The sequence below is a fragment of the Ovis aries genome, chromosome 9, assembly GCF_016772045.2.
Source record: "Ovis aries strain OAR_USU_Benz2616 breed Rambouillet chromosome 9, ARS-UI_Ramb_v3.0, whole genome shotgun sequence".
NCBI lineage: Eukaryota > Metazoa > Chordata > Mammalia > Artiodactyla > Bovidae > Ovis > Ovis aries.
Window position 1 is genome coordinate 23,075,659 of NC_056062.1, and position 9,481 is coordinate 23,085,139.

General features: G+C 46.9%; 1 protein-coding gene across 3 annotated transcripts in view; it reads left to right on the forward strand.

The window, feature by feature from the left end:
• ADCY8 (adenylate cyclase 8) overlaps positions 1-8,056 on the forward strand; it is a 235,114-nt gene extending 227,058 nt beyond the window's left edge. For all 3 annotated transcript variants that reach the window (XM_027972893.3, XM_027972894.3, XM_027972895.3), the window contains 4 exons: positions 2,131-2,277; positions 3,691-3,783; positions 5,396-5,510; positions 7,477-8,056. In XM_027972893.3, coding sequence (XP_027828694.1) covers positions 2,131-2,277; positions 3,691-3,783; positions 5,396-5,510; positions 7,477-7,964 — 843 coding nt within the window. In that variant the 3' untranslated portion in view covers positions 7,965-8,056. The remainder of the gene's footprint in view (positions 1-2,130; positions 2,278-3,690; positions 3,784-5,395; positions 5,511-7,476) is intronic.
• The last annotated feature ends 1,425 nt before the right edge of the window (positions 8,057-9,481 follow it).

Below are 9,481 nucleotides of genomic sequence, written 5' to 3' on the forward strand. Positions count from 1 at the left end.
ATGCTCCTGTGTTTCAACTTCGTCCTGAGGGCAGTTGGAGGGTTTTAAGAATGGGAAGGGCATGGTCAGTATTGTATCTTTGAAATATCACTCTGGTTGCCATATGGAAGATGCCTTTGAATGAGATAAGACCAGTTCTGAACCCAGGAAGAGGTTCTTATATTAATTAATAGTCAAGGAAGGGACTTCCATAGTGGTCCAATGGTTAAGACTTTGCCTTCCATTGCAGAAGTTGTGGGTTCGATCCCTGGTCAGGGAACTAAGGTCCCACATGCTGCGCAGTGCAGGCAAAACAAACAAACAAACAAAAACCGTATAGCTTGGACCGTATTAAAAAAATCTTAAGAATAGTCAAGGAGGAAAACAGCAAGGACCTGATAGAAAGGAATAGTGAGAGGATTAGAAAAAATATGTTGGAGGCAAAAAGAAACCCACCTGGACTTGGCAATGTATTGGATCTGAATATGATGGGAAGAAAGGGTCAAGGATGACTCTGAGGGTCTCTAACTTTGACGACTTGTCCATGCTGGTGCTACCAACCGAGTCAGCGAATGAAGAAACAGGAGCAGGTGTAGGTAGCGAGGACATGCACTCCGGTGCAGCACTTATAATTTGAGGAGTGTGAAGGCAACCCAGCATGAAACAGAGAAGCTTGAAGCCCAAAGAGAACTGACTTGCAAATGGGATTCTAGAGACTCACACATGAATGTTGGTGAAAGGTTGAGAGTGAACAGGATGGCCCAGGTGACTATGGAAACTGTGAACCTTGTAGGGGGTCAAGGTCAGAACCAGAACAACAATCACCAACACTGAAGATAGTAGATAATAATAAAAAAAAAATCCTTGAAGGGGCCAGGCACAAGGAAAATAGATGTAGTATAACTAACACAGGGAAGTCGAGAGACCTATGAACTTGGGTGTGATCACACCAGTTCCCAGGGATGCCCAGCAAGCCTTGGACAGAGATTGATGTAGTAATGTCCTCATTTTAGCTGGCAATCTGACCTTCCCTAGATTCATTTCATGCGAATGGACACAGGCACCAGAGATAGCTAGTTTGAGAAGTTAGGGTGGAGATGGTTAGTTACAAGTGTCTTCAGCATCCAGAGCACCTTGTGGTTTTTCTTATCGGAGGCGCTTAGAGAAAGTGGAGGGGGAGAGGAGAAAGAAAGAAGAAAGGAAGGGATCACTGTAGGAGGACGAGACTGAAGAAGTGAGAGGGGGATCCAGAGATGAGGAAGAAGCACTGATATTCTGCAGGAGAAGGGAAGATGCATTGTCTGGAGTTGAAGCCGAAGAGATGAAAATACGATGAAAGAGATGATTGTATGAGTAAGGAAAGTGAGAGCCTCAGTGTTCTCAATAGCATATCAGACAAGGCCATCTACTGAGAAGAATCAAGTGGAGAGTGAAGGTAAGGAGAGCGATTAGAGCTGAGAAGGGCCACTGAGAATAGCAGAAAAGGAAGCTGACCAAGGACAAAGTGAGGTGCAGGCAGAAATCTGGGCCCAGCTGAGGCTGGAGGCCATGGATTTACCAATTTTCTCTTTTTCTCGTCATAGTTTTTTTTTTTTTTTAATCCTCATTCAGGCTATTAGTACAATGTATTTTTACAATAGAAAGCAAAAATTATTTATTTTTTTAAAATTTATTTTAATTGGAAGGTAATTACTTTACAATATTGTGATAGCTTTTTGCCATACGTCAACATGAATCAGCTATAGCTTTGCCACTTAAAATTATCAATTGGTCTTAGAATAACACACTAAAAATGTTTTGGAAACAAATTCAACCCAAAAAGAAAAAAAAGAAGAAGACTGTGAATGTTTAGTCATTAAAAAAAACAGTTTTATAGTAAGCATTTGTCATTCATGCCCATTTACATGGCATATTGTATCATTATACTCATTTTATGTCAGTTTTTAGGCTTCAGTTAAGCTCAAGTCAGCGAAATTGAGACCATGAGTTTTCAATGGCCCCAGCCCTCTTTGTGACGATGCTAAGGTGAGATGGTGCCAGAGCGCCGCTCTCTGCCCTCTCTGGGCACCTGTGCATGGCTTCAGGGGCACCACCGCAGAACTTCACCTCTGAGGACTGTTTCTGGTTCCTTCTGTGTGTCTGTCTGTCCAGGAGCTGTATTCTCAATCCTATGATGCAGTTGGGGTGATGTTCGCCTCCATCCCGGGGTTTGCAGACTTTTACTCTCAGACCGAAATGAACAACCAAGGAGTGGAATGCCTCCGCCTGCTGAATGAGATCATTGCTGACTTCGATGAGGTAAACGGGAGCCTCAGAAATTTACAGTCGAGAATAAGCATCCTTGCTGTCGTAGCGTTGTGTTGTTCATTGTAAACTATGTCTGCACTTACAGAATTCCAGACTAAGTTATAGACACAGAAATGTGTCATCTAATTTCATTATCACATGAGATACAGACAGTTGTTTCTCCTGGAGGACCAGGAATGTGAGCTTCAGTGAGGCTAGGAACTTAACCCAGTGTCACGCAACCAGCAAATGGCAAAATCAGGACCTGACTGGAGGCCGGCACTACAAGGCCCTGACATCACAGAGACCGGGCCATTTCTCCATCTGCTCAAACTGCCAAAGATAAAACCATCAGTTAGCATTTGCTCACAGACCTCCGCAATATATAAACACACCCCAGATGGTACTTTCTTCTTCCAGTTTCCAAGAATGGGGGAACATTCATGCTGCACTTTATTTACATTAATGGGCTTTGCAGGAGGGGTTTTTCCCCTCCTCACCACCCCCTAGCTTGACGTAGGACACCCATGTCCATCCACATGGGGAAATGCAATTGTAAGGAGGAAGAGAGAGGGAGGTGGGCAACCAAAAACATGCCAAAATCTTCAAGCTAAAATATTAATAGTCAAAGGGCTGCTAAGAGACCAAACCTGCTTAGTGGCATCTGAGGATAAATGTCAGACATTAAACTGGGCTGAGGACAGACCCTGCTCCGGCCACTGTCTGCCCTGGGCACAGTTTGCAGGATCTCAGAATAGTGGCTTAACTTTAGCTCAAGAAGTGAAGTTACTGCAATACAGTAACCAAGTATAAGGGTTTCCCTGGTGGCTCAGTGGTAAAGAATCCACCTGCAGTGCAGGAGACGCGGGTTTGATCCCTGGGTCAGGAAGATCCCCTGGAGAAGGAAATGGCAACCCACTCCAGTATTCTTGCCTGGAGAATCCCATGGACAGAGCAGCCTGATGGGCTATAGTCCCTGGGGTCGCACACGACTTAGAGACTAAACCATAATAACAACAAACCAGGTATAGACTAATGGCACCTTAGACCAGGGTGCTGACATGAAATGCTAAGATTTTAAATACATGCTGACAGTAAAGCCAAAAGGAAGTATTGATGGATTTTGGAATATTTGCCCTTTCTTCTTTAATAAGATAAATTTGTTTCTTTCAGAGACTCGCAGAAACTGATCTAGTCCTTAGAGTATCTGGTCACAGCCATCTGGGCACCTAACACTTAGCATGTAATCAATAAACATATGTTGATGGCCTGGATGTTTGATTCTGAAAGAAAAAGTGGTTACCTCAAGGATGCTAACCCAGCCCAAGGTGGTCCTCACCGTGAGCCAGGGGTCTGTTTCCAGGAGCCCCAGGCTGCTGGAAGCACAAGTACCAAGACTGACACTGTTGTCTGGGTCTGTTTCAGCTGCTCGGTGAAGACCGGTTTCAAGACATTGAAAAGATTAAGACCATTGGTAGTACCTACATGGCCGTGTCAGGCCTGTCACCTGAAAAGCAGGTAAAGGAATGCTCTAGACTCGACCACACCCTCCGGCAGGGACCTCACTGTGGTTATGTCGCTGAAGGTGGGAGAGTGGTGGGCTGTCAGCGCCAGGAGACCTGGTGACTGGCAGGGAGAAACTTTGATAAGTGGACCTTCCAGGTGTGTGATGTATTTGTTCCCCATGTAAGCAGGATCCACTGGGTGAAACGATGCTTCTTTATGATTGAGACGCCTTTAGGCTTCACTCTGAAACTCACTGTTCACTTGATGTGCAAAATCAGGACCGAGAAATACCAATTATGAGCGTTTGCTGGTGTTGCTAAACCCATGATCCCAGCCTGTTTTCTTACTCTTACTTTTGTTTCCTCCTCCAAAAGTGATGATAATAATAGCTCCAGTTTTTAAAAATTGAAAGTCAGACTTTAAAACATTTTTTATGTATTTATTTTTTGGCTGCACTGGGTCTTCGTTGCAGCATGCAGGCTTTCTCTCCTTATGTTGAGTGGGGGCATCTCATTATGGTGGCTTTTCTTGTTGTGGAGCTCGGGCTCTAGGGCACGTGGGCTCAGTAGTTGTGGCTCCTGGGCTCCAGTATTAATAGTTTTACTTTTTTGAGAGGTGATTGTGTGCCAGGCACTAGTGTTAAGTGGGAAAACCAACATCTACCCCCCAAGGTCAGTGGATGAATTTACCTGGGATAGAGTCATGCTGCCCGCACAAAGCCCTGCCCATGGTAGGTCCTCAGTAAATGCTTTCTGGATATGGACGTGAACTACCAGGGACAGGAGTCCTCATCCCTTCTCATCCTTCTTTGCTCACTTTCCAACTAAAATCCTAGAAGTGTTGCAAGACTACCTGAGAAGAAACCCTTGGTGGTCACTGGGTACGTGTACACATCCGTCTACTGCAGGGATCCCCAGAGACATCCTCCAGGCCAAATCCAGCCCACCACCTGTTTTCACAGATTAAGTTTTATTGGAACACAGCCACACACATTCATTTCTATTTTGTCTATGGCTCCTTTCTGGCCAAAATGGCAGTGTTGGGTAGTCATGACAAAGACCACATGGCCCACAAAACCTAAAATACTTGCTGTCTGGCCCTTTAGTGACTGCCAGCCTCTGCTCTAGAGAGACACAGAATTCCTTTCACATATACACTGTCATTCAGTTCCCATGAACTTGTTCATCCCCACTCCAGAGATGAGGAAACTGAGGCTCAGAAAGCAAATGTCTATGTGAAATATCCCTTAAACAGACCCGGTGAGTGCTTCAAAGGAAAGAGACACGGCTCCTAGATGGGAAACATCATACATGTGAACATAGGAGTGTACACACACACACATACACATACACATACACACACACACACACACCTGTGGGCAGCAGCAGCCTGAACGGGCAAGGGTAAGGGTAGGGAATGCAATCTGAGAGGCACACATATGACGCTCTCTGGAGCAAATCTCCTGGCACCCTGTGATTCTGGACACTGATGACTGTGCGGCTCACAACCTGTACTTCCCTTGAAGGGGGGTGTAGGTGGAGTTAGGTTAGGACGCAGACCAGACCCCTGCAGCAGAAATGATCCTGTTTGCCCCATCCAATGACTTCTCTCACGTTCACTGCAGCAATGCGAGGATAAGTGGGGGCATTTGTGCGCCCTGGCCGATTTCTCCCTCGCCCTGACTGAAAGCATCCAGGAGATCAACAAGCATTCCTTCAACAATTTTGAGCTCCGGATTGGTGAGTAGCAGCTGGAAGGCTGGCTGGCCTCGCTCCATTGAGCCCTTCCGTACCCTGGGCATCAAGCCAGGGGCGCTTTTTCCCGCAAGAATACAGCAGAGCCAGTGTGACCTGGCCAAGGACAGGCCCGTCTGGGCTTCTTCTTGCTCAAGATGCTGGAAGCAGGGGAAGGATTGTGGCCTGTGTGCAGAAATACCAAGAATATGATACACCACAGCTCCTCCCTCCTCCAGCTTATCTGGAATCCCACCCTGCAAGGCCTTGGGTAGAGAGAAAGCTGACTGTCAATCATTTCCCTCTGTCTCACCTGATGCTAGGGGTCAATGCATTGCCCTGTGGTTCTTCTGGGTATTTGCCTTGAGCCAAAAGCCAGTATTCTGTTCCTGAGGATGTCAGATGCTGAATTGAGCCAGGGACAGGCAGATAGCATTTGAGTTCTTCACTCAGCCACACAGCTCAGCATCCTTTGGGCTTTGGGACACCCTTGTGCAAAACAACACAATACTCACAGTGACGTGATAATAGTCATTTACAATGTGTATAACTTGTTAATTTTTTCAGCATCTCTACTGAGCCTGCGGGCAGCAGGGGGTGCGGGGTGTTCCTAAAGCACAGTCTAAAAGTGAACATGTTAGTTGCTCAGTCGTGTCCAACTCTTTGCGACCCCATGGACTGTAGCCCACCAGGCTCCTCTGTCCATGGGATTCTCCAGGCAAGAATACTGGAGTGGGTTGCCATTTCCTTCTCCAGATGATCTTCCCAACCCAGGGATCAAACCTGGGTCATCTGCATTGCAGGCAGATTTACCATCTGAGCCACCTGGGAAGCCCAACCTGAAAGCCCCTGCTAAGTCCACATTCACATTGTATAGATGGGTAAACTCAGGCCCAGAGAAGGGGAGCAACTAGCCTCAAATCACACACCCAGATGATCCTCCAGCAGCAGCTCCAGGATTTCCTTACTGAGACCAGTGACCTTCTGGGGGCCAGTGTGCAATCTGAAAACAAATGTTCTTGCAGTCCTCGTGTCTTAGATATCCTCTGGCTGGTGTGCCATTTTACTTGCTTGGTCCTGCTTTAGTAGCTTTGAAGTATAAAAGGTCAAGTAATAGCCATGCCTGACTTGTTAGATCTAAGGACTCCCTTTGTTCACTGGAATAAAGCAGTGATATTTTATGTTTTGATCGATGAATGGGATGTTCACGGCTTGTTTCCACATCTTTCAAGGGCCCTACATGTCCTTTCTGAAATTGCTGAATACATGATCGAACCAGAAATAAAAAAAACTATAACCCTGAGCAAAGGCTCTGTAATTTCAGGAGATATTGCTGAGATTAAGGCCAACCTGTACTTTACACTGGAGGCATAGTTTGGAATTTGGAAAATTATATTCCCAATGGGATTGGGTGCCTCGGTTTGTGTCTTGGGTCTGCTGTAACCAGCTCTATGACTTGGGCAAATCTTTTTAATCCTCTGGGACTGCCCTGCTCTGGTGGTCCAGTGGATAAGACTCCATACTTCCCCTGCAGGGGTCACAGATTCAATCCCCTGTCAGGGAACTAAGATTCCAAATGCCTCGAGGTGTGGCCCCAAATTAGAAAACAAAACTCCCTGAGTGTCAGCTTTATTCTGTATAAGCTGGGTTTTATATCGTTACCTCCTAGTAGTAAGATGAGATGAAAATAGGTGGCCCCGTGGTAAAGACTCTGCCTGCTAATCAGGAGCCACAGAAGATGTGGGTCTGATCCTGGATCAGGAAGATCCCCTGAAGGAGGGCATGGCAACCTACTCCAGTATTCTTGCCTAGAGAAATCCATGGACAGAGGAGCTTGGTGGGCTACAGTCCATGGGGTCGCAGGGTCGGACATGGCTGAGCACACACAGGCACACACATGCTCCCGGGCGGAGGCAGCTCCCTCTGAGACCTCCCTCTTCTCTCATCTCTTGCTCCTTTGCTTCCCTCACAGGCATCAGCCACGGCTCAGTGGTAGCCGGCGTCATCGGCGCTAAGAAACCACAGTACGACATTTGGGGCAAAACCGTGAACCTGGCGAGTCGGATGGACAGCACGGGGGTCAGCGGCAGGATCCAGGTCCCGGAGGAGACCTACCTCATCCTGAAGGACCAGGGCTTTGCCTTTGACTACCGAGGGGAGATCTATGTGAAGGGCATCAGCGAACAGGAAGGGAAAATCAAAACGTACTTTCTCCTGGGAAGAGTCCAGCCCAACCCCTTCATCCTACCCCCCAGGAGACTGCCCGGGCAGTACTCCCTGGCCGCGGTGGTCCTGGGCCTCGTCCAGTCCCTCAACAGGCAGAGGCAGAAGCAGCTGCTGAACGAGAACAACAACACGGGCATTATCAAGGGCCACTACAACCGGCGGACTTTGCTGACACCCAGCGGGCCAGAGCCGGGAGCCCCAGCCGAAGGCGCCGACAAGTCCGAGTTGCCATGAACGCATTTTCTTTGTGTTTCTTTTTTTGTATTTCTTTTATATATAAAATAAATATACTAATAAAAAGGTTTAATTTTTTTTAGAACAAGGATGGTTTTGTTGGTCTCTGGATGCTCTAGATTGAAGACATGATCTGAGTTTCTCTCCCGTCACAGACATTTCTTCATCGTCTCTTATGTACACGGTTTATTGGGAAGTGAATATAAGTAAGACCTTGTCCTTGACCTTCAGAGGCTCACAATGAACTGTGGAAAGAGAGACCTGTAAACAGAGACTCAATATAGTGGGATCTGCATAAAGAGCTGCTGCTTATAGAGCGCTTGTCATGTGCCTGGTATGTGATAATTTTGACGGATAATATTCCTATAAACCAATACATAATACTCTGCTTTCAGAGTGTTTAGGGGCTTCCCTGGTGGCACTGAAAAGTGAAAGTGAGGTGAAAGTGAAAGCTGCTCAGTCATGTCAGACTGTATAGTCCATGGAATTCTCCAGGCCAGAACACTGGAGTGGGTAGCCTTTCCCTTCCCCAGGGGATCTTCCCAATCCAGGGATCAAACCCAGGTCTCCCACATTGCAGGCAGATTCTTTACCAGCTGAGCCACCAGGGAAGCCCTCCTGGTAGCACTAGTGGTAAAGAGCCCACCTGCCAATGCAGGAAACACAAGAGATGCAAGTTTGATCTCTGGGTTGGGAAGATCCTCTGGAGTAAGAAATGGCAGCCCACTCTAGTATTCTTGCCTGCAGAATCCCATGGACAGAGGAGCCTGGTGGGCTACACTCCCTGGGGTTGAGAAGAATCAGACATGACTAAGCATGGAACAGTGCTTTCAGAGAGGGATAGAGGCAATGAAAAAAAAAATTATGTAAGACAACTGTGATAAAGAATTGAAGGTCATGGACTTCCCTGGCGGTCCAGAGGTTAAGACACTGCTTTTCCAGTGCAGGGTACACAGGTTCGATCCCTGGTTGGGGAACTATGATCCCACATGCTGTGGCCAAAAAAGAAAGAATTGGAGGTCAAGCATGTTCTTTGAACTGAAGGCACCAGGGAAGGCATCTTTGAGGATATGCTGCTAAAGATTAGCCCTCAATGATGAGAAAGAGGAAAGCCGTAGAACCTGGGAGAAAAGTGACCCAAGCAGAAGGAACAGCAAGTACAAGTGCCCTGAGGTGGGATCAAGACCACTAGATCGGATGGGAGCACAATGAGAAGGCAGCAGGTGGGTGAGCAGGTTCAGGCAGGTGCGCTGTTTCCTGGGAAGACTGCATGCTAAGCTCTGCTCTGCTGACTGCAGAGCCTGCCAGCAAAGCTTCATACAGATGAGAAAGCTCAGAAGCAGTAAAGGAATTGCCCAGGATCTTATAGTTAGGTGTAGAACTAGGCTCGGAACCGTATTGGTCAATAATAACTAAGTGCTGTTAACAAATGACTCCCACTCTTAGCAGCTAAAATGAAATGAGAGATTTAGATCTCATTTATGTCCTATTCAATGCGTGGCAGGGGCCTTCCTGGT